The following is a 25,808-nucleotide window of genomic DNA, read 5'->3' on the forward strand; positions in this document are numbered from 1 at the left end:
TTTGACAGCTGCACAACTGTTTGACAGCTCCACCCAGTACAAACTGCAACGAGGGGTGATTCGACAAATCTCTCCCATACAAACTTCTAATTGATTTTTAAATAGGTTCCCGGGCTCCAAAATTCATGAAAATTTGGATTTCGGCTCAGTTTGACATGCAGATTCAGAATATCGAATTATCTCAACACCGTTAAAGAAGCCAATTGATCTGAGGTTTCCTAGCCGTAGCCACTACCCAAACTACACATTATGTAAGTCGTTTTTAAAAAGTCTTCGGACAAGTTTTGACGTAAACTACGTCTAAGGGGAAGGTACGGTACTGTACCACGGTACCGGGTGCAAAATAAAAATCTAAAATTTTGCGACCGTCACGAAATTGCAACAGATTTCCAACGCTAATAACTCAAAAAGTAATTGATGGATTTTCCGGATTATAGCTCGAATCGATGGGAAAACTGCACAACAATTTTCTACAATACACAAAAGTTACTATTTTCAATTCTAAACTATTGAAAATTTGGAAATAGTGAACCCATGTTTTAATTTTATCCAGCCAATCACGTGCGAGCACAAGTTTGAGGAAGAAACGGGCATAATAAAGATTACTGCTTCTTCTCATCTTCCATCAGTCCTCTTCGACTACTCGATGGGAACGCATCGGCAGAGCGCTGCCGTGCCGGTCTGGTCTGAGTTAGTATTCTTCCGAGCGTCGACCGCGGTGGAGCGGGAGAGAGCATTTTCGCTCTCCCATTCTGCTTCACACTGCCGAGCGCGTTGGACGTGCCGTCGGCAACCAAGCAGCACCGGCGGTGGTGGCTCAATCGCGTGTTCCCAGTGCGGTAGCGGATGCGCCCGGCAGCAACGGAATGAAAATTTCAACATCGGATCCAACACCTTCGCCGGAGGCAAATATCCCTCCTGAAAGTGGATTATATTTTGGTGTGGCGAAATCAAATTTAAACAGCCCTTGTGAGGGCTAAAATTTTAAATTTCTGCATAAGAGTTCATTCAGAATTATCCTAGAAAGCAAACACGTTAGTGCCGACATATTAAAACAAACTACAGTAGACGTTCGATAACTGCAACATGTTTATGTTTTACTTAGCGAATGAAATTCGATAACTGCAACAACTGACAGACGTCAAAGAACTGTCAGTTGCTGCAAAATGCACCCAATGTGCATACAGAAAACATCGCACTGCAACAAAAGTGCATCTGAAAAACATCGCATCGCTGTTGATATTTGATTTTGACGGATAGCGGTGCGATAACTGCAAAATTGTTGCACTTAGCGGACTTGCAGTTAAAAGCATTGCAGTTAAACCGTTTGCACCGAGCGAACGTCTACTGTACAGCGAAAGCGCTGCCGTGCGCGGTAGACGCACCAACAGCAACAGAGTAGCAGCGGCGATGGTGGCTCATGCACATTTCCCCAGTGCGGTAGCGGATAGGCATGACACAGCAACTGGGAATTTTCATCGGAAAGAATTTAACCGCTTGATGTCGAATCAGTTCTAAATTCAATGTACGGTGTATAAACTTATGCGCGCATCAAATAGAAATTTGCCCAACTTAGAAAAATTTGCTGGTTTATTGGAAAATGAAAATTGTTAACCAGCGTTGCCAAATTTCCATAAGAATTTTCGAATTTCAAATATTATAATATTGGTTAATCCTAAGTCTACTGTTCAGGAAAAGGCTAATAATTATCATTTTAAATTATTTTGAATATTCTGCAAAAATAAATGATTACAGATAAATTTGTATGGCATCATTGATTTTGACTCCCCTCGTATCTAACCAATCACGTTCAAGAGGGGAAACCATACCTTTGTGCAGCATAAAAGCAAACTGCTTCTTCTCATCTTCGTTCATTCATCTTTGACCCATCGATGCAGAAGCATCGCCGGGCGGAAAGCGGAGCTCAGTTTGCTTTGGTCGCCGAGTCGAACGGTTGTCCCGCACACCGGACAGTAGGCCCGGTTTCATCAACGGTGGCTCGTTTGAAATCTCCCAGTGCGGCTGCGGATGGGTACGGCAGCACGCGGAAAAATTTTCATCATCGGATCCAGCACCATCAGCGAAGGAAGAAATCAACAGTAAACAGATTTGGTTTTGTGAAATCAAATTTAAACAGCCCTTGTGAGGGCTACAATTTTAAATTTCTGCATAAGAGTTCATTCAGAATTATCCTAGAAAGTGAAAACAAGTAAGTGCTGACATATTAAAACCAACTTCAGCGAAACCGCTGCCGAGCGCGGTAGACGCACCGCCGGCGATGGTGGCTCATTCGCATTTCCCCAGTGCGGTAGCGGATAGGCATGACACAGCAACTTGGAATTTTCATCGGAGAGATTTTAACCGCTTGACCCATCGACGCAGAAGCATAGCCGGGAAACGGAGTTCAGTTTGCTAACGCCGGGTCATCGGCGGTGGCTCATTCGAAACCTCCCAGTGCGGTTGCGGATGGGTACAGCAGCATGCGGAAAAATTTTCATCATCGGATGCAGCATCATCATCGAAGGAAGAAATCCCTCCTTACTGTTGAACAGATTTGGTTTTGCTAAATCAAATTTAAACAGCCCTTCTCAGGGCTACAATTCTGAATTTCCTGCTAGAGTTAAAACCGAATTCTCGCGGCAAACGCACCGCTAGAAACGTAGCAGTAACGGGGTGGCCTATTCGCATTCTCTCAGCGAGCGGTAGGTCATGTCAACTGGGAAGAATCTTCTTCGGAGCTAACCCGGGCGGCAAAAGATTAAAATTAAATGAGAATTTATTAGAAAACTGAGTGAAATTTCTTCTACACGAGGGGCGGATCACTTCCAAAACAACTGAATCGAAAATGCGTTTTGATGGAAATGCGTTACAAAATGCTCCAATGCGTTGAAAAATGCATTTGAAAATGTAATGCGTTGAAAAATGCGCCAAAATATCCAATGCGTTGAAAAATGCACAGGAATGCATGACGAATTTTTGGAGTTTTTAATAAGTAATTTGTTGAAAAATACGCCAATGCGTAGGAAAATGCGTGTTATTTATCAATGCGTATAAAAATGCGAGCATTCCACCAATGCGCATAAAAATGCGTGTTTTCTATCAATGCGTAGAAAAATGCGTGTTTTCTATCAATGCGTAGAAAAATTCAGGTTTTTATTGACAATGCGTATAAAAATACGAACAATTTTATCAATACGTTGAAAAGTGCATGCTGTAAAATTTTGACAGGTGTTGTTGAATTTTAGAAATGCGTACCTTAATACGCTAATGCGTAACAAAATGCGCCAAATGCGTATGTCAATACGCAAGGCTGAATCGAAAATGCGCTAGTGATTCGCCCCTCGCTTCTACAATTTGCTGGTTTGCCTAAAAATGCAAATTGTTAACCAGTGTTGACAAATTTGAATAAGATCTCAGCAATTACAGTAGACGTTCGCTCGGTGCAAACGCTTTAACTGCAAAGCTTTTTAACTGCAAGTCCGCTAAGTGCAACAATTTTGCAGTTATCGCACCGCTATCCGTCAAAACGAAATGTCAACAGCGATGCGATGTTTTTCGCATGCACTTTTGTTGCAGTGCAATGTTTTCCGTATGCACATTGGCTGCATTCTACAGCAACTGACAGTTATTTGACGGTTGTCAGTTGTTGCAGTTATCGAATTTCATTCGCTAAGTGAAACGTAAACATGTTGCAGTTATCGAACGTCTACTGTACAACATTACAAAATATTCAATATCTGTAATTACCAGTAATTTTTGCCGAAAATTTTTAAAATGTGTATTATATACAATTATTTACTAAATATTATAATATTCGGTAATATTAGGCCTACCCGTCTGGAAAAGGCTAATAATTAATATTGAAGAACAATTTAGGTTAGGAATGCATTTTTCCCAAAATTTTAATAATTTGCTAATGGAAATCAGAAATGAGTTACGTTTAAGAATGTAATCGCTCATAAAACAACAAAGAGGAGGAAGAATAGAAATCACCGAATGAAGACAACCATGGTATACACCTACCGAGCTGTCCGCCAAAAGTTCTACAAACTTAAAGTAGCTTCCGATCTAGCCAAACCACAAACCTCGAAGTTGGTCTAACCAAATTGTATGATTTGTTCGACAAAACAGCAAACAGAAGTCCGTTATCAATCATAATAAACTGTTTTACGTAGTTTACGTCATTCGGTTGTGTCTTGCACACACGCCTCTGATTTTTTTTACTTGTTGGCGTAATGTCGAAATAAGGATAACTCCTGAATCGGCTTTTTTTTCTGATTTTCATAATTTCCAGTCATGGAAAATTTCTGGGTGGGCCTGACGGATTGTGGGGGGGGTCTGGCCTCCCAGGCCCGCCCGGATAAAAAATTACCATTCATTACATGGTAAATATTATTAACATATGACTGGTTTTATCGTTCACAATAAAACACATAGTAGATATATTGTTACTTTTTACAATACAAATCAAACCCATATAGTTCGTACAATAAGTGAACATTAGCTTTATTAGTGACTAATTGATTCGATTGTTTTTCAATAGTTCTATAATAATTTAAAGTTACTATCAGTAAAAATTAATTTAATTTGTTTTTAAATAGTTGCAAAGTGCCTGCAAAGTTCTCATGGACTCATGGACTAAAAAAGAGTTTATTTGTCAATTACACTTAAAAACAATTCGTAACAAATAAATAACAATAAATATTATTGTTGCTTGGATCATGTTTCGCTTAAGCTTCAACGACTGACAGATGTCAAGCAGTGTTGGCAGAGGAAGCTCTCAATGAATAACTGAGGAAGTATTTATAGAAAACTAGCTGAAAATCAGGTTTTAGCCAAGTGAGGATGTTACGACAAGAAAAAGATGAACAATGATTTTTCTAATGTTTTCCAATAAATCAAAGGAATCTAGTAAATAGTAAACTATCATTGATAACAATACAAATACAATTAGTTTAATGGGGTCAATTAAACCGATGCTAAAATAAACATGCAATAATATTTGTTATTATGTAAACAGATTTCGCCTTTGAAAAACCAGAGAATTCATATTTCTCGCTATCATTTTTCCCCAGCATTTACAGATACTAATGGCCACATGAATTGTGAACGATTTATGGTATGGATCATATGACCTGAGGTCTGACTTGTGATATTTGCCAGTTATTTGAAAAGATTGAAGATAGATCTTATCAACAGCTGCCAAGCAATACATACCAGACAGACATCAGAGTGTTTGATTCTTATCCTAAAATGTGCATATCATTCTGGCGGCCGTTAGTACTCGTAAATGCTGGATATAAATGTTAGCGGAAAATATAAATTCTATGGATTTACAAAAGCGAAAACTGCTTACAAACAACAACAAATATTATTGTGTTTTTATTGAAACAACGATTCATTTAACGCCATTCAATTAATTGTATTTGAATTGTAAGAACAATGAAAAAACATTAAGATATATTGTTTTCTTTTGAAAATTGCCCCAAAAATGTCTCATAAAAACACAATACATTCTATTGTTTTTCGCGAAAAAGTGTAAGAAAATTTTCTCAAATTTTTATGGTTAAGATACATAACGACCACCATTTTTTATTGTAAAAGTGCCATTTACCATTCGCCGAATGGTATAGAACAATAGGGGTGATGGTGAGTGTGCTGTGTAAATTTCAATACGTTTAATGGTGAATATTTTTCGAAAAAATGGTGTTGTATCAAAGCGTCCTCTAGCTACACCAATGACGCCCAGGGAGACAGCCACCACACCTGGGACACTACATATCGAACCCATCAACACATGGGCCGGGACCTACGTCTTCACTTGCAATCCGAATGAAGACGTGATCACGGATTTTATGTCTCAGAAAATCCTATCGGCGTCGACGGGATTTGAACCCCGATTAACTGGGGAGTGGGGTGAGAGGCAACCACGCTTACCACACCGATGCCGACTATTACTAAAGTTTTGGACCCCTTTATTCGCGATGGTAGTGTTATTGTTTTTATTGACGATATGTTGATTGCGTCTAAGTCTATCAACCCAAGTAACCAAAAGTTCCGCTTCCCATGACAAAATGCACTTTCAAGTTCCGCGAAGTTCAGATAAAGTTCCATATGGAACTTTCTGGCTGCTCAAGAGGTTAACGATGAGCCTTGCTTAAACTTCGGTCACAAGTTCCGGCAAGGCTCATTGTTAGCCTCTTAAGCAGCCAGAAAGTTCCATTTGGAACTTTATCTGAACTTCGCGGAACTTTAAAGCTGCTTAAAATGCTACTCCGAACTTTGTCGTAACTATCAAGTTCATAGAAGTTCAGTTCAGTAGCATTGTGTTTCAATGAATTTTTTTTTTCTTTTACAGAAAACAACTGTTTAAGCATACACGAATAAAAGACAAATATGAATTTATCAAATCAATGAATACTAGCTTGAGCAAAAAAAAAAGCCACCCATCGGATTCGAACCGATAGTTGCTGCGTGAGAACCCTACGCTCTACCACAGTACTACAGTTGTAATTGAGTGACCAGCAGGTAAAGCCTGACTTGAATCGATTTTCTGTCGGCAGCTAGTTTTGCACATTTGTACTGTAGTGAAGTTAGCTTGACTTTGTCAAGTGTCTTCAGCAGCGCAGAGGTAAGTCGGCAGGCTATCACGCAGAAGGATTTAGTTCAAATCTACATAGCAGCGACATGTGTGAACATATAATTATCAGAAGTATTTTCCAGACATGAATCACAAACACACCAACAGGGTTGTGATTCTGAAAAACACATTTTTGTTTCTGCATGAATTTTGTCAAAGCTCTGTCAGAAGCTGCTTAGAAGGCTATTCAGCGTTCTTATGTGAACTTTCAAGTTCCAAAATTACTTTAAAATGAAGCTGCTTAGAAGGCTAATGAGCAACCTCGAACAAGCTGCTTAGCTTATAATGTACCCTTTTATATGAACTTTTGGTTACTTGGGGATGAAGGTGAGATTTTGTTAAAAATTGGGCAACTGACAGTTATTTTTTGCAATTTTTAATTTTTGACCTGGGGTTAAGGTAAAGATATGGTGAAGCCATACCTCGAATTTTCAAGAGCAAAACCCTTAAGAACCGTTGGTATATCGGTTTTCGATGAAAAATTGATCGATAGGTTACCCGTTGGTGATGATCAATCGATCAACTTTTCATCGCAAATCGACGTGCGGTTCTTCAGATTTGTGCTCTTGAAAATTCGAGACGTGTAAAAATTTTAGCAGTATATTAAAGAAGTAGCACAAGTTCTTGTTGGAACGTAAAGCCATCTGGTAAAAGTGATCTGGTAGCCCAAGAAACAAACAAAAATCAGTGAAAATGAAGAACAAAACCCAGGGTAACACATATTCGTCATTTACCCAGATGCTCTCTACCAGACGTATCTATCACCATCTTCCGTAATCGTCTATCACCATCTGAGAAAGAGGACGAAAACCATTATTTGCAGACAGTCGTTTTCAACTGTAATTATTTTTCCATTCCCTATTTCCGTAAATATTTGCCCAGGCATCAGTATCAACCATTGAGACGTGTCAATGTGGGGTGCGACAATTTGAATGCCCTCGGACTGTTTCTTTGCTTCCGGTGCGGCTACTAGTACGTAGGAGGACTGTGTGTCTGGCTTGGGCCGTACCGAGAATGTATCATGGCAGCCACCTTCCGTCCTAAATGATCCAGCAAATCGATGTCATTCATCTGTGGTAGACGGATATTGAAGTGGTTGGTTGGTTTAAAAATAATGCCTAGGTCAGGCAAGACCAAGTCGTCTGGTGTCCGTTATAAGGGAATGGGAATGTGCATGTTTGCTTTTCATTTCTAATGCTCTCTGCAGCTCTGGAGTTGACAAATAGTTGTGATGTCGGAGAAGCATTTCGTTTTATCTCGTGCTGTTCGATAAAAGCAAATGGCAAATGAGGATGAAAGGGTTTGAAATAATCGACAATCAGTATTAATGCTTAGAGGTCGGCTTTCAATACTGGATACTGGAATAGAAGGCCTATGATTAGATGAATATATTTCATCATGTGTCATAGATAGATTAAACCTTTATTCCTAGTAGCACAGGAAAGCCATCGTGTTCTAGACATCTATTCTACATCGGGTTCTACATTGATGTTCCTCGAAGCAAAATGTCGTACAGAAGTGATTGCATTAGATCATCCCTATACCTATCAAAGTGATAAATCAATTTTGCTGAAAAATTATTGATGGTTTTAGCATTAAATCAAGATCATCAACCGTCGGACATACAAGTCTTGCTAACGGTATACACGATATCCAATGGTGCAATAGAAAGCATCGGAATGGTCTCATAAATCAAGTTTATGTTGCCTATCCTTCTATTCAGTAGTACCTTTCGGATGTTGGAAGATTTCACATACCAGTAACCTTTGTAAGCTGATGACCGTGGCTATCTCTATAAATAAGGTGTGGTCAAGCGTAGTCAAACGCTAGGGTTCATCTTTCATTCGTTATATTTAGCTTAACTTTAGTTAAGCACTACTATAAAAAAATAGTTTTCAATAGCCTATATGTATAGTAGCCTGGTACACGGCTTATATGGGAAAATATAAAAAATGAAAAAAACTCCAACTCCTGTATACTTTTTGAGTTCCATTTTGGTCCCATATCAACGTGGGTAACTCTCGCAGAGACCGTCCCACTATTTACACCATGTCTTCAAAAATGTTTTAGGTGGCGATTTTCTGAAATTCCTCGCCAATATAGAAAGAAAAATGCATTTGGTTACTCAAATTGATGGACCCCCCGTTAGTTGAAGCCACAACAACTTTTACGGACCCCTCGATTTTGGTCAATTGTTGGCTCATTTAAACCGTTATAACTCGAAGACTTCTCCAAGAACCACCTCGTGTTTGTTACACCAGTTACGTGTTTGTTACTGAGATACTGGTATAGATAAATCTTAAGGCCAACTATTATTGATGAATAGATAAATAGATCCTGAGTTACAGTGTGTGTTTCCTCCGTTCTGGTGAGACTAGCTTTATAAAGCCTATCACGTTCTTGGGGGATAAGATCCATATGTCAGGAGACCGTATGAAGGGCTTGCCAAGAAGTTTGAACCTACGATGGGTTCTGCAGTAGCAGTAATAGAGGATGTGTTCTGATGTTTCTCTCTTCTCCTCACAGAAGCGACAGTTTGAAATTTGGGTCTTTTGTAGATGCAGGGGCAGTAACCAGTTATTGAGATATAGGGTCTGGGACCATTTGAGCAGGAGCACCTATTTTGGGCACTTGCTGCCATAACTCAGTCAATTTTGAACCGATTGACTTGATTTTTGAAACACGATCAGATGGGCACAGCATCCAGCCATGTTCAAAATTTCAAGTCAATCGTTTTGAATTTGACTGTGTTATATCAGCAAGTGCCCAAAATAGGTGCTCCTACCCAAATGGTCCCAGACCCTATTGGGATCCCTTTTGTTTATGCCTAATAGTTGTTGGGTTGTGATTCGACTAACCATATAGGGAGACGATGGGTATTATCGGCAGGTTTGTACACTCTTCGTCATAGAGGGTTTTTGTCGGCCAAATTTTCTGAAACTTTGTCTTATAACTCAGCTTGGTTGGGAAGAATTTGAGGCCAACTCTGAGTTCAGCAGCTTTCAAGAAACTCCCCATGACGAAGAGAACAAAACTGCCGAAAATACACAATTTCCCCTATTTGTTCAGCTTCATTTTTAAAAAGCAGTCTGAGATATCACAGAAAGAGAGAGATGAGTTTGTGAAATTGGAGTGTTCACGGTGCGGCTTCGGAGTCAGTTTGGCTTTCTATTCCACAGAATCATTATTTGTTCTGTTGCTTAGTTGGTTAAAGCATCGGAGAATACGGAGTCGTGGGTTCGAATCCCACCAAAACGCGATTTTATTTTCACAAATTTCATCTTTCAATTTGTCAATTAGCAATATTTCGTGCCTTTTAATTACATGTTTTTCCAGTATCAAACGAAATCAATTTTTTTTTTTCAAAATGATTCGTTCTGTATATATTTTTTTAATTGAAATGTTTTAGAGCCAAGTTTTTAAAATAGTTTAGATCTAAAAGTCCGATATTTAGTGATACGCAGTTGTACAGCCTGGATTCGCTGGTTGGGTCACGACTGCGCCCCGATTAGCGAACCGTGTTCGTTCGTTGGGTCAACTGACAACTGATCAAAATGCTCTAGACACACGCAAGTGATGAGAAATACGTCACAAAACACTCACATACTTGCACAAACGTTCTGTATATTGAAGCTGCCATGCGGCGGCGGTCAGACGTCAAACTCGTTTTGACATCGATTTTGACATTGACAGTGCTTTTTAGTTGGGTTTTGCCCCAACCAGTGAACATTCAACCATCGAGACAGTCCATCTAACGAGCCACCAACGAACGAATCGGCACTGTATTGAAGATTTTTTGAGCATATGCTTACTTTAAACCCGGAGCACCGATGGTGGATCAGATAGTCGAATCTAAAGGTCTCTATCTGGAAATGAACCTATAGGTACAGAACAAAAAAAAAACCTTTATCAGAAATACGATATCTCAGCAGAGAAATTCAACAAATTTTTCGAGTTTAATAAGCCAATAAAATTGCACCATTTCTTAGAATAAATCCTAATATCTGTTGTCATTTAATTTAATTTTAAAAGCTTTGGACTTTTTGGAGAAGCTGCGACTTTCAATTTATTTTATAGTTTTGAAAAAAAAAATCTAAATACAGAAACTATATAAAAGCTGTAAAAGATGTTTGGCAGAAGCTTCGAAGGAAATAAGATTGAGAGAAATTGAAAACAGCTCAAGAGTAAATTACCACTACATACATACATTACATACATTTATTTGTTCAACATCATTAAGACAAGACATAATCAACAATAGTACGCCACAATACTCGGTTTGTGGCTGCCGCTCTCCATCCTCGGTCGCGCCCAATGTTCGCCAAGTCACGCTCCACCTGGTCCGCCCATCGTGCTCTCTGCGCTCCACGCCTTCTTGTGCCAACCGGATCCGTTGCAAACACCAGCTTTGCAGGGTTGTTGTCCGGCATTCTTGCAACATGCCCTGCCCAACGTATCCTTCCGGCTTTGGCCACCTTCTGGATGCTGGGTTCGCCGTAAAGTGCAGCGAGCTCGTGGTTCATCCTTCTCCGCCACACACCGTTCTCCTGCACACCGCCGAAGATCGTTCTTAGCACGCGTCGCTCGAAAACTCCGAGTGCTTGTAGGTCCTCCTCGAGCATGGTCCATGTCTCGTGCCCGTAGAGGATCACCGGTCTTATTAGCGTTTTGTACATGGTGCATTTGGTGCGTGGGTGAATCTTTTTCGACCGCAGTTTCTTCTGGAGCCCGTAGTAGGCCCGACTTCCGCTGATGATGCGCCTCCGAATTTCTCGGCTCACGTTGTTGTCAGCCGTCAGTAAGGATCCGAGGTAGACGAATTCCTCCACCACCTCGAAAGTATCCCCGTCTATCGTAACATTACCACCCAGACGGATCCGGTCGTTTTCGGTTCCGCCTACCAGCATGTACTTTGTTTTTGAGGCATTCACCACCAGTCCGACCTTTGCTGCTTCGCGTTTCAGGCGGGTGTACAGTTCTGCCACCGTTCCAAATGTTCTAGCGATAATGTCCATGTCGTCCGCAAAGCACACAAATTGACCGGATTTTGTGAAAATCGTTCCCCGGCTGTTGAGCCCGGCTCGTCGCATCACACCTTCCAGCGCGATGTTGAAGAGTAGACATGAGAGTCCGTCACCTTGTCGCAGTCCCCGGCGAGATACGAATGAACTGGATAGTTCACCCGAAACCCTTACGCAGTTTTGCACACCGTCCATCGTTGCTTTAATCAGTCTAGTCAGCTTCCCAGGAAAGCCGTTTTCGTCCATGATTCTCCATAGCTCTGCCGCTTTGAAGTCGATGAACAGGTGGTGCGTTGGGACCTGGTATTCACGGCATTTCTGGAGGATTTGCCGTACGGTAAAGATCTGGTCCGTTGTCGACCGGCCGTCGATGAAGCCGGCTTGATAACTTCCCACGAACTCATTTGTTTTAGGTGACAGACGACGGAAGATGATCTGGGATAGCACTTTGTAGGCAGCATTCAAAATAGTGATCGCCCTGAAGTTCTCACATTCCAAATGGTCGCCTTTCTTGTGAATGGGGCAGATTACCCCTTCCTTCCACTCCTCCGGTAGCTGTTCGGTTTCCCAGATCCTGACTATCAGCCGATGCAGACAGGTGGCCAACTTTTCTGGGCCCATCTTGATGAGTTCAGCTGCGATACCATCCTTACCAGCTGCTTTGTTAGTTTTGAGCTGGTGAATGGCATCCTTAACTTCCCTCAGCGTGGGAGTTGGTTCATTTCCGTCCTCCGCTGCACTGGCGTCGTCGTTCCTTCCGTTGCCGTGGGCTCCCGTGCCTACGTTCTCTACGCCGTTCAGGTGCTGATCGAAGTGCTGCTTCCACCTTTCGATCACCTCACGTCCGTCCGTCAAGAGGCCTCCGTCTTTATCCCTGCATATTTCGGCTCGCGGCACGAAGCCGTTGCGGGATGCGTTGATTCTGATAGAACTTCCGTGTTTCTTGGGAACGGCACAGCAGTTCCATTTCTTCACACGCCGCTTCTTCCAGGCGGCGCTTTTTCTCCCGAAAGAGGCGGGTCTGCTGTTTCCGCTTCTGTTTGTAACGTTCCACGTTCTGTCGAGTCCCTTGCTGCAGCATTACCGCCCTCGCTGCGTTCTTCTCCTCCAAAACCGTCCTGCACTCTTCGTCGAACCATTCGTTCCGTCGATTCCGTTCCACGTACCCGATGGTGCTCTCGGCTGCGTCGTTGATGGCTGCTTTCACTGTACTCCAGCAGTCCTCTAGAGGGGCCTCATCGAGCTCGCCCTCGTCTGGCAACGCGGCTTCGAGGTTCTGCGCGTATGCTGAGGCGACATCCGGTTGCTTCAGTCGCTCTAGGTTGTACCGTGGCGGTCGCCGGTACCGTACATTGTTGATGACGGAGAGTTTTGGGCGCAGTTTGACCATCACCAGATAGTGGTCGGAGTCGATGTTGGCGCCACGATAGGTCCTGACGTCGATAATGTCCGAGAAGTGCCGTCCGTCAATCAGAACGTGGTCGATTTGAGATTCCGTCTGCTGTGGTGATCTCCAGGTGTAACGATAAGGGAGGCTGTGTTGGAAAAAGGTGCTACGTATGGCCATATTTTTGGAGGCGGCGAAATCAATGAGTCGTAGGCCGTTTTCGTTCGTTTGCTGGTGGGCGCTGAACTTACCAATCGTCGGTCTGAATTCCTTCTCCTGGCCTACCTGAGCGTTCAAATCTCCTATGATGATCTTGACGTCGTGGCTTGGGCAGCGATCGTACTCGCGTTCGAGCTGCGCGTAAAATGCATCCTTGTCATCATCAGTACTTCCGGAGTGTGGGCTGTGCACGTTTATTATGCTGAAGTTGAAGAATCGGCCCTTGATCCTCAACCTGCACATTCTTTCGTCGATCGGCCACCAACCGATCACGCGCCTCTGCATATCACCCATCACGATGAAAGCTGTTCCCAGCTCGCGTGTGTTGCCGCAGCTCTGGTAGATGGTATGATTACCTCTAAACGTTCGCACCATGGATCCTGTCCAACACACCTCCTGCAGCGCTACGATGCCGAACCCGCGGTCCTTCAGTAGATCGGCGAGTATGCGGGTGCTCCCAATGAAGTTGAGAGATCGGCAGTTCCACGTACCGAGTTTCCAATCGCAAGTCCTTTTTGTTCGCTGGGGTCGTTGCCGTTGGTCTCGGTTCGTATTATTCTGTTGCTGATTTTCCGTTACAATGGTTTTTTACGGCTGGCTCGTAGGGCCTGACACCAACCCCCTACTTTCCGGAGGACCATAGTGCACAGTTGAGCTTAGAGTCCTTCCCTGGCACTCGGACGTAGATCAGCCGCCCCTTACATGGGGATCAGACGCTGTTGTGAGCCGCTCCTCCTGGAGAACAGACGCTCAGGTTTGCCGAAGCAAACCCCCCCTTCCCTGTCAGCCTACGACCAAAGGTCCCACCGGGGTTGTTTACCCGATCTTCCCTAAGGTTGCTCATAGTTTCCGGCCGGTACCGCGTGGAGGTAGGGATAGGAGTTGCTGGGCAGAGGCTAGTGGATCACAATGGGATCTGAATTGCGCAGCATACCCAGCCTTTACCGTGCCACTATATATGCTGGAACGCGACTGCGATGCGGTATTCATTGTTCAAAGCCATAAATTCGGAGAAATCCGCAAATCCGCGACCAAATTTGAAGGATCCGCGAAATCCGCGTCCTGGTACATAAATCCGCGACAAATCCGCGAAAACCGCGAAATCCGCGACTGTTGTAACAGCCCTGTAAATCGTATGAAAACTTAAAACGGCTGGCGCTAAAATATAGTTTCTCCGATTGAGCTGAAATTTTGCACAGTTGATATGGGGCCAAAATGGAACTCAAAAAGTTTACAGGAGTAAACAGTCTTTTTGTGTCCCACGCTAATGTATAGCTTACCAAATTTTCGTCGAGTGTTCTCGGTGCTTAACAAATTCCTTTGTGTTCAACTGTCACCTCGATCGACGAATGTCAAAAATACATGGTAAACAAAGAAAATCAGCGATCGCATCTGTCTCATGGATTGCCTTATAAGCTGTGCAGTTGGCCGTTCCTTATTTTGCAAAAAATCGAAATGTAATAAGTTCGGTGTTGGAAAATGATCGATTTAGCAAAGAAAAAATCGTGTCAAAATTTGAAGTCCGTATCTCAAGGCTAAGTGGTTCCTTAAGAGGCCTTAAGTTGTAAAAAATTGTATATGACCAACCACGAAAATTTTTTCAACAAAATAAATACGCTATTCTACTAAAACCTTTGATTTTCTACCCTGAAGGGCCAAACAATGTGGGGCCCATATAGCCGAGGCGGTAAACGCACGGGTATTCAGCATGACCATGCTGAGGGTGACGGGTTCGATTCCCGGTCGGTCCAGGATCTTTTCGTAAAGGAAATTTCCTTGACTTCCTTAGGCATAGAGTATCTTCGTGCCTGCCACACGATATACACATGCAAAATGGTCATTGGCAGAGGAAGCTCTCAGTTAATAACTGTGGAAGTGCTCATAGAACACTAAGCTGAGAAGCAGGCTTTGTCCCAGTGAGGACGTTACGCCAAGAAGAGAGAGAGAGGCCAAACAATGTGCTCAGAATTACGATATCTCCACTGGTTTATAAGTTATTGAGCAAAATAGGATAGATTTCCTTCACGAAAAAAAAAATGGTCAAAATTGCTGATTTTTCGTTTGTTTATTGTCAATAACTCAGAAACGAGGTCCTAAAATCTTCGGTTTGAGTAGAAAGGCATACTTTTTCGTCGAGAAAAAATCACGTTTTTTTAGTTCCATTACAAATTTTGACAACTTTAGGCCCCTTTAGGCTCCTTTAGGGGCTACTTAGCCTACTACCTACGAGGGCTTCGTGGTCGCCAAAGTGATTGATTGATTTAGCTATATTATAGAGACTTTCAGCCCTTGGCTGGTTCGTCTCTTTTCGCCAAAGTGAACGGGATCTTCTTCTGTATTCTGTAGCTGATATGCGCCTCCGTGGTGGTCGATCTTACACAGCAAATAATTTTTGTAATATCCAGGCGCGTAAAATCTGGCGATGAGTCCATTTTTGAATGTAATTTCACCCGATTACATCGTTTTCCAACAATTATCACACTTACCATGTACACCCTGGTTGGCAACGGAAAGCGCCGAAAAACCCGTTTCAGCAGATCTAGGTATCTGCTGATCATATTTTATCATACCATGTATCATACACATTCTAGCTCGGTGAAATGGTCGAGAGGTAAGGGATATGCCTCCCAATCATTGGATCAGTGTAAGAATCCATGAAAATATTTTACCTAATATGATTCATCTATCGATTCGGCTCTATAGCGATTGCTTGACCCACTTTCAAGCTGCGGTGGCTAATTTGCTGCGTGGAAAAAATGTAATCTCTACATCACTTTTACGACGCGACTGATGTGCAGAGAAAATGATGTGATATCACAAGAATTTTTTTGCTGTGTACATTTCACGTAGGGGAAATGGGGGTAAAATGAACACCCTAAGCGTTTGGCGTCTTTTTCAATAAAAATACAGTACTGGCCAAAATTATAGGCAGTGATGATGATACGATGCATAGTTCGATATACCTTTCTTCGGGTTAGCATAACTCAAATGCCATTATTCGAATATAAGTGTTCATCGATCACGAAATAAAATTGCATTGTTTCAAACATCAAGCAAAACTTAACGAAGGAGAAATAATTCAAATCTTGAATTTGATCGAAAATTGTCTGGCCAAAATTATAGGCACTTTATCGACCTTCCTAAGAAAGTTTGATGTTCTATCTCAGACATTAGTAATAACACAATAGTATAACATCCTTCAATATTCTGTTTAGCAGAGGTGTTAGTATTGTTTAGAACCGAGATCATTGGTTTGTAAGTTTGATTTTGGGTGTATTTTATCAAATGCAATGATAGCTATCTCGAGATACTTGTGATTTCTAGTTTATAAATTTGAAATTAATAATAAATGTCCTCCATACGTTTCCAAAAGGTTTTAAGTGTAGGTTAGTGGGCAAGCCATCCAGAATATGAACTCCCAGCCCGAATAGATTATTATGACACATGGTATCGTAAATATTATAAGATGTTCATTGATGGTATGATCACATTACCAGTAATCATAAGTCGATCATTGCATGATTGGAGGGCTCAATGTAAGATCATTCAATACTTTTCAAGAAACATAATATGAATGATAACCATTCAGTGGATAATACTGAAATAATTTAAATGATACGCTTTTTTGGTAGATATTTTGTCGACGTTTTTTCTGATGAATTTAAGATGCAGCGGCACACTTTCATTATGATATGATATAATTCACTCTTACCTTGTTATCTCAAGCATCATCTGAGAATATTGAAGCCTCTGAATACCTCGCTGAATGCACCATCACTTTTTGTTGACTTCTTCAGGTACTTAGGTTTTAGGCTCGCTGATGGCGTTGACACTCGCGCCTCTATAAAATAACCATTTGGTGGTTGCATTCGTAGTTGCAATTACCTCCGTTTATTGTCAATTTCATCTCGAAACACCCGAACTACATTTTCTGTCACTAAGCCTTGATAAGATGATACCAGTCCTTAATGCAGATTCTCATAAGATCCTCCAAGGGCTCCTCTATTGATCATTTTACTACAAGATTTCTTACCTCTACATTCTACTTTTTCACCTTTGAAACATGATCACCTTAAAACCATCCGCGAGCACGCAGTTTATATGGCCTAGTGGAATAACGCACGATGAGCAAGGAGCAATCCCGATAACCACACTTCGATTCTAGATCGCAGGTGAAATACTTAAAAAAAACGACTAAAGAGTAAACAACGATTCCCATTATGATTCACAAAGTTGACAGATACCACGGAAAATACCGCAGGGGTGTATCATTTTTATTGTCGATAATGCAGGTCTGATGAAATATTTCCGCTTTGTTTTTATTATTCCCTGTATCATGAGGCGAATGATAAAGTTATTATAGCATGAACGATATCGCAAAATTTTTGTTCGAGAAAAAGGTCGTTTTTGAATGGTAACGATACTTAACAACCCATTCGGTCTATCATCAAACATCCGAAAATCACATCTGCTATCATCTATATGATTCACACCATCATCGGCTTACAATCCATTATACGATTACATGTATGATCAGAAAACTATTACCTGAATCGGCACTGTATGATACCGTTTTATTCGGGAGGTATTGTAATGGGTAAGTTTTGTTGTATGGCATTGAAATTGATTAATTTTGAATTGTGAAATGAAGCGTTGGCTTGTTCAAAATACTTGTAACCATCATTACGACTAAAGTTCTTATTGAGATATTTCTCGTGGACATTGGTGAAATATCTAAGTGCGAGGGAAAACTAGAGTTTCTGTCTTCACGAGATGTAATAAAAAGACGTGTTTACTCGATGGTAGTCACAAAACTTCTGAACTCTTGTATTTCGCCTGTTCGTTCACATTGCTCTATTTCTCCTATTTTCCCTTTTCTCTCATCTCACTTTTTCTATCTACTCTGAGCGAGTTCCTAAGCGTTTGTCACTACTACAACTCCTTCATCCTTTAGTTCGAAAATAGTTCATTTTATTTCAATATAAGTTCAAACTCAAATTCACTATACTTTAAAATCTTCGAATGCATATTATGCTTAACATTTACAAAAGAATCGATATATACAATTATACAATTTAAAATTCTTGTTAACTCGAATTTACTAATAGTAAACGAAATCGCTTCTTCTACGCTTCTTGTTTCTTCTTTTCGATTTTCTTATCGAAACCACTGGGAGTGGATCCGATTCTTGATTCGGAGAATCTACTTCAAGATTATCGTTTGTAAAAATGAAGGAATCGGCAGGGTAGCCGTAAAATTCAAAATCTGGATTTGAAATATCGGAATCTTCTTCCTCGTCTTCTCTTCCTCTCTTACTTGTACCACAACCATCGTTACTTTTTCTTACCACAGGCGACGACAAAACAGATTCTAAAAATGGTGCGGATAACAAAGGTGGTGGTTCTCGATTTGTTACAGATGACGAAACTGGTGCTGCTTCTGGATTCGGCGACAAAACAAGTGCTGGATCGTTTACTGGGGCGTTTCCACTCTCAAAAGGAAAAACTAAAGTTCCCTTGCGGTGAGGGTCAGACGATAGCTTCAATTGACGCTTATGCGCCAACACTATCCTTCCCCCAAGAGAAATCTGGAAAGTAGCATCAGAAACTTGTCTTAAAAATTTGGCTGGTAACCATCGTCTGATGTCTGTAGTGTTTATGTTTTTGTAAAAAATCAGATCTCCGTTTTTGAGTGCTGTAAATGCATCGGGTTTTTTAACAACTTTTGCAGTGTGTAATACAGAATCATCATGCGAGTTAGTCAAATTGTTTTTAAAATTTTTCTTTGGATTAATTAGGTCCAGCATAGTTTTTGGTTTATAAGAGAGCAATCTTTCTGAAGGAAACTGGCCTTGTCTATCTAAGCAAATATTGCGATAGTTAGACAAAAAATACGCAATTTGTTCTTCAACGTCTAATCTCTTCATTTCCGGATCAAGAAAAAACTTTTTTAAAACATCTTTCACTAAACGCACGGTTCTCTCCGCTTGTCCGTTGCTCTCTGGGTGATACGGTGGACTTTTCATTACCAAAATCCCCTGGTTTTTCAAAAACGAAACGAAGTTGTCTGAATTGAAAGGTGGTCCTCCATCTGTGACCACTACGTCCGGTAATCCGTACCTAGCAAAAATCCCCAAAAGTACCTTCAAAACCTTTTTGCAGTCTGTTCCTTGTCGCATGTACTCTAGCTCTATCCACTTGGTAAAGCTGTCAACAACAACTAGAAAAATTTTACGGTCAAAGTAGAAAAAGTCAGCGTGAATCCTGCTGAAGGGTTTAGTTGTTGGAATCCATCGGGAGTAGGGAGCCTTTTTGTTGATCGCTGTCATCTGGTGGCATATCGCGCAAGCCTTCACATAGTCCTCCACGTCCTTGTTTAGTCCGAACCAGTAGACTGTCCTACGCGCTAGTTGCTTGATCTTACTAATCCCTGAGTGGTTCATATGGAGCATTTTGAGTACTTTGCTCTTCATACTCTCAGGAATTACCACGCGATCCTGGAATAAAACGCATCCCTCGATGTCTTCAAGCTCCTGATAGTGAGAATACACGTCGACAAAACGCCTTTCCAATCTCTGTGGCCAACCTTGTTTGAGGTATTTCAAAATTGTTTGCAGAAATTCGTCCTTTAAAGTTTCCCTAGCCACTTCTTTATAATCGATTGGAAATTCGTTGGAAAAGTTAAGGTTTTTGACGTATTCTCGTGCCAGTTCTTTGGGAATTTCATCGGACAGAGGAAAACGACTGCAAAAATCTGCATTTCCCATCCTTGAAGAAGGCCGATACACTATGTCGTAGTCGTAAATGGAAAGTTCCATAACGTATCTTTGTAAACGCGTCACCGAAATTGAATTTTTACCCTCTTTGCCAAAAATACCGATTAGAGGCTTGTGATCGGTATAAATAGTGAAATGCATTCCGTAAAGAAATTTGTGAAACTTCTTTACAGTGCTCACAACTGCTAACGCCTCGAGATGCAAAATGGGGTAGTTTTTCTGTGCGCTGTTCAAAGAAAATGAGGTGAAGCTTATTGGTTTCTCTTCGTCTTCAACCAAATGTGCGATTACACCTCCCAAACCATAGCTACAGGCATCTGTTACTACTACAATGGGCTTATACGGGTCAAAATACTCCAAAAGGTTTGGGTTTAAAAGAAATCCTTTACAATCTTCAAATGCTTTCTTACAGTTGTCAGTCCAACAAAACGTCACGTTTTTCTTTAAAAGATTGTAGAGGCAGCTGATGCGAGTGGACAAATTAGGAATGAACTTAGAGTAATAAGTTACAAGTCCTAAAAATGCCTTCAACTCTGAAACGTTCCGTGGAGCTTTCGCTTCACGGATGGTTTTCACTTTATCGGGGCAGGGGAGCAATCCCTTGTCTGTCAAAACATGCCCCAGGTAAGGCAATTGCGTAACAAAAAACTTGCATTTTTTCAAATTAACTTTTATGTTGGCTTTGGCCAACCTTTCCAAAACCAAAAAAAGTTTGTCTCTGCAATCTTTGAAGTCCTTACCCGCTATCAGCACATCATCCAAATAAACTGAAACATTCTCCAAACCACAAAGTACTTGGTCCATGACCTTCTGGAATATTGCTGCGCTAGACGAAGTCCCTTGAGGAAGTCTGTTGTAGCAGTAGAGGCCCTTAATGGTATTGATTACCATGAACTTCTGTGAACGATCAGTCAAAAGCAGCTGTGTATAAGCGCCCTCTAGGTCCAAGGAACAAAAAACCGTTGAACCCGAAAGTGTAGCAAACAGATCCTGCGCTACAGGCAAAGGATACGTATTTGGAAGCAAAACTTTATTTATTGAGACTTTGCAGTCTATCACCAAGCGAATAGTCTGATCCTTCTTCACAATAGCAATGACCGGTGAAGCCCATTCGCTGGCTTCAACTGGTGTGATAACTCCTTGTCTTTCCAGATCCGTTAAATAGTCAATCACTTGCTGTCTCAATCGTAATGGTACTTCGTAGGCCTTTTTGAAAATCGGTGTGTCCTCCTTCAAGATTAAATCTCCCTTATAACCAACTATCGGACTGGAAAAATCTTTAGTAAAAATTGTAGGAAACTTACTTTGTACTTCATCAACAATATTCTGCTCATCAGCCAGGTTAATGTTCCCCACCATCGACGGAGGATTGGCAAAAGTGTTTCGCCAACCGAAATAGAACTCATCTAGCCAAGTCCGGCCAACCAGCGGGATAAAATCGTTGTTACAACGCAACACAACCATGCTCAGTTGTTTGCGCTTTCCAGCGAGCTGCACGTCTACGTAAATTCTTCCAACAACTTTTAGTTTGTTACCGTCAATAACTACTAGCTTTTTATTGCAGCTTTGCAGCTTACAATTTGCAAAATTTCGTAAGTACAGCTCTTCTGAAATCACACTCTCCGCTGATCCGCAGTCTATTTCCATGGTCAAACGCTTCTGGCTTACTAGCACCTCCACATAGCAGGGTTCATTGATTTTGTTGACGGACGAAGACGAAATCATTAAGCAAGGCATGCCGTCGGAATAATCAGAATCGTTATCTAGATCTTTCTTTAACCGCTTAAAAAGTCCCGAATCTTTGGAGCTAGTTGATGGCTTTGGAGTGTCTACAAACTTAACGCTGGATTGATTTCTACGCGGGCTTTTGTCGTGTAAACTGTAGCAAAACTTTCTTGTGTGTCCAGTTTTCTTGCAAAAGGAACAAATATATACTGGTTTAGCGGAACTTCCACCTCTTTTGCCTCGGTATTTGCTATTACTCCTACTCCTGGACGAGAACGATCGGTTCCGGTCGAAACTACGACTCCGGTTCCGGAATCTGTTCCGAGACCGTGAAACTTCCGGTCGGTTACCTAATCGTGCTACTACGCTCACTCTCCTATCATCATCATGCTTTAGTTGTCTGGTTCTACTGGCTGAAATCTCGGAGTTAAGGATAAGCCTTTCCGCTTTTGTAGCAGATAGATCCTCTTCATCGCAAAGTCTCTTCTGCAGTTGCACATCACTCAATCCTATAACCAGCATATCGCGTATAGCCCTGTCCTTAAACTCCCCAAAGTCACATCGCTCAGCTAAATTTTTTACAGTAATTACAAAATCCTCCAAAGATTCATTTCGGCCCTGCCTCTTCGTCCAAAATTTATAGCTGTGCACAACAGCCGAATCATTTTTATCGTATCGTTTCTTTAGCTCATCGGTTATTTGCTTATACGTTAATTCGTTAAAATCTTTCCCAGGAAATAGCCTTTTTAATTCAATAAAAACTTCCTTACCGCAAACGGCTAGGAAAGACGTTTTGTAACGTTCCTCTGGGAAATCGTTGTGCTTAAAAATCCATTCCAGCTGTTCCTGATATTGGCTGAATGGCATTGAATACGGTACATAAGGATCGGCTATCGACGTCAAAGTCATCCTTACCAAAAGAAGCACAAGAAATATCACAAAATTAAAATCAAAATTTGGACCCAAATATCAATCAAAACAATAAAAATCAAAAAAAAATCTCGCAGAAAAATAACAACAAAAAAAAAAGGAAAACAAAAACGACGTACCTGATTTATGATGCACCAAAAGATCCGAAAAAACAAATGCACTTGTCGCAAAATGTCGCACTCCGTTGTACAAAACCAAAGTTCGGTCCACAATAGCAGCAGCAACTCCACAGAAAATAATCCAGATGCACCGGCAACAACACTAAACGACGACCAAACCAACTTCACACCACGGCGATGTCGAATCCAAACAGCCCTGTCGACGAACGGCTTCAGCAGCAGCAGCAGGAGATCGATGAACTTTCCCGTCGGCAATCAACAGCTAACAGCAGCACTTCATCCACACAATCACAAGTTCGTTGACCTCCGAACAATCCTCCGATGCACTTTGATGCACTTTTGTGTTGACAAAATTCGCCGCTTTTTTCGTAGTCACTGACCTGCTGACCGTGCCAGCTTCGTCGTTGTGTTGTCGGTATTGGTATGTTTGGTTGATCGATTCACGCACACACTCTTTCGGTAGCTTCGGAACTGTCAAAAAATTCGCTCTACTTCTCTTTTCCGTTCCCGGTCACTGGAACGTTCTTCGCGCAATTGGTTTCACACTGAGAAATGATTGAGCCGGTGTTTGTGATCGACTTGAAAATTTGCTGTAATGTGTAAATGCAGAAAAATGTGTGTGTAGAAACAAATCGTAGACAAAATCGAACCACGTTTTCACAAAATGGGAAATGATGATTGGGTTTCTTCGTAAAATATCACAATAATTATTCTTGAAAATTGTCACCTTCGTTGTCACCTTCTTATAGGAAGCACAAGCTTCTTCGCCAACAAAAGAACAAAGCGAGGTTTATTGTTCAGGTACAAAAGAATCAATGTACAAAAGGTACTCTGAACAATGGCCAAACCAAGCGCAAAATTCGGCGGAAGCAAAACTCAAGGAGTAAAAAAAGTACTTACGCCGAGCTCCTTGATTAAATTTCGTGGAAATTCCTTAATCCACCTGAAAATTGCACTGAAAAATTCACACGCGATTTAAAATTTGTGCTAAAAAACTAAAACTTTACTTGAAAAATCTATCCTCGTACGCCACTTGAAATATCTAAGTGCGAGGGAAAACTAGAGTTTCTGTCTTCACGAGATGTAATAAAAAGACGTGTTTACTCGATGGTAGTCACAAAACTTCTGAACTCTTGTATTTCGCCTGTTCGTTCACATTGCTCTATTTCTCCTATTTTCCCTTTTCTCTCATCTCACTTTTTCTATCTACTCTGAGCGAGTTCCTAAGCGTTTGTCACTACTACAATTGGAAATGTTTCTGATATACCTAATGGAATTCAATCTATCTTTCTATGAAACCGGCAGTCCAGTTTCTATTGAAGAAATGCAGTCTCACACACTGTTAGTATCCAGTCCCACTTTCCATTATTAGCCTTCATCCAGCCAACGTACATTTCCCATCTTCGGGAAAGCACAAAAATGGTCATAACTTTTTTGTTTTTCGATGGATTTTGATGAAATTTTCACAACTTCCCGAAAAACTCTTCTAGTTTATGATGCCGGGGACATGGGTGCCTGGTCCACATGGTTCCGGAGTTATTCCGGATTGTCTTGGGGTACCAAAATTGGCCACATACTTTGCGCAACGTATAACTCAAGATCCCGATGAGATAGAAGTATAGTGTCTTCGGCGAATTTGTTCAGCAGGTTAAGAACTAACTGGCAACGGCGACTTTGGTTCGCGATTCGGCCGCTAGGCGGCGCCAGTGTCAAAAATGTTCAAATCCTCATATCTCAGAAATCTGATAAGATAGAATGATGCTGTCTTCGGCAAAATTCTTCAGCAAGCTCAGAACTATCTGATAGTAAAGTCTTTGGTTGGGGATTTATCCGCTAGGTGGCGCATTATGTCTGAAAAATTCAAACTCGTTTATCTCGATACCCTAATGAGGTACAAGCATGCCGTTTTCAGCAAAGTTGTTCAGCAGGCTAAGAACTATCTGGCAATGGCGTCTTTGGTTCGAGAATCGTCCGCTAGGTGGCGCCAGGATCAAAAATCCTCAAACTTTTATATCTTAGAATTCTGATAAGATAGAATAATGCCGTCTTCAACAAAGTTCTTCAGCAAACTAGAAACTGTCTTATAGTTGAGTCTTTGATTCGTGATTTATTCGCTAGGTGGCGTCTTGTGTATAATATTTAATCACGTGTATCTCGTTACTGTAATAAGCTAAAATCATGGCGTTTTTTATAAAATTGTTCTGCAGGTTGCGATCTATCCGGCAATGACGAAGCTAGGTGACACCAGCATTCAAAACATTCACACAATTTTATCTCAAAAAACGGAGAACATGTAGCAAATTGTTCCGAAAGTAAAGAAAAAGTAAGACGTATCTGGTTGTTCGGCAAGCTAAGAGCCATTTGGCAGGATAGTAGACAGTCGAGTACGGTGGTACAAGAGGCAATACTTTAACACCAGACAGCATCATTCTATCTTATCAGATTTCTGAGATATGAGGATTTGAACATTTTTGACACTGGCGCCGCCTAGCGGCCGAATCGCGAACCAATGTCGCGTTGCCAGATAGTTCTTAGCCTGCTGAACAACTTTGCTGAAAACGGCATGCTTGTACCTCATTAGGGTATCGAGATATACGTGTTTGAATTTTTCAGACACAATGCGCCACCTAGCGGATAAATCCCAAACCAAAAACTTTACTATCAGATAGTTCTGATCTTGCTGAAGAATTTTGTCGAAGACAGCATCATTCTATCTTATCAGGTTTCTGAGATATGAGGATTTGAACATTTTCGACACTGGCGCCGCCTAGCGGCCGAATCGCGAACCAAAGTCGCCGTTGCCAGTTAGTTCTTAACCTGCTGAACAAATTCGCCGAAGACACTATACTTCTATCTCATCGGGATCTTGAGTTATACGTTGCGCAAAGTATGTGGCCAATTTTGGTACCCCAAGACAATCCGGAATAACTCCGGAACCATGTGGACCAGGCACCCATGTCCCCGGCATCATAAACTAGAAGAGTTTTTCGGG

The 25,808-nt window shown here is 41.4% G+C and overlaps 1 protein-coding gene across 1 annotated transcript; it reads right to left on the reverse strand.

Annotated features, from left to right (window-relative positions):
• Positions 1 to 639: 639 nt before the first annotated feature.
• On the reverse strand, positions 640 to 24,067 carry LOC134290507 (uncharacterized protein K02A2.6-like). Its single transcript, XM_062857661.1, has 3 exons — positions 23,717 to 24,067; positions 20,838 to 23,406; positions 640 to 918 (listed from the first exon to the last, which is right to left on the reverse strand). The coding sequence occupies exons 2-3, from the start codon at positions 22,674 to 22,676 to the stop codon at positions 640 to 642; spliced, it is 2,118 nt and encodes a 705-aa protein (XP_062713645.1). The 5' UTR covers positions 22,677 to 23,406; positions 23,717 to 24,067.
• Positions 24,068 to 25,808: the final 1,741 nt, after the last annotated feature.

The sequence above is a fragment of the Aedes albopictus genome, chromosome 3 (genome assembly GCF_035046485.1).
Source record: "Aedes albopictus strain Foshan chromosome 3, AalbF5, whole genome shotgun sequence".
Classification (NCBI taxonomy): domain Eukaryota; kingdom Metazoa; phylum Arthropoda; class Insecta; order Diptera; family Culicidae; genus Aedes; species Aedes albopictus.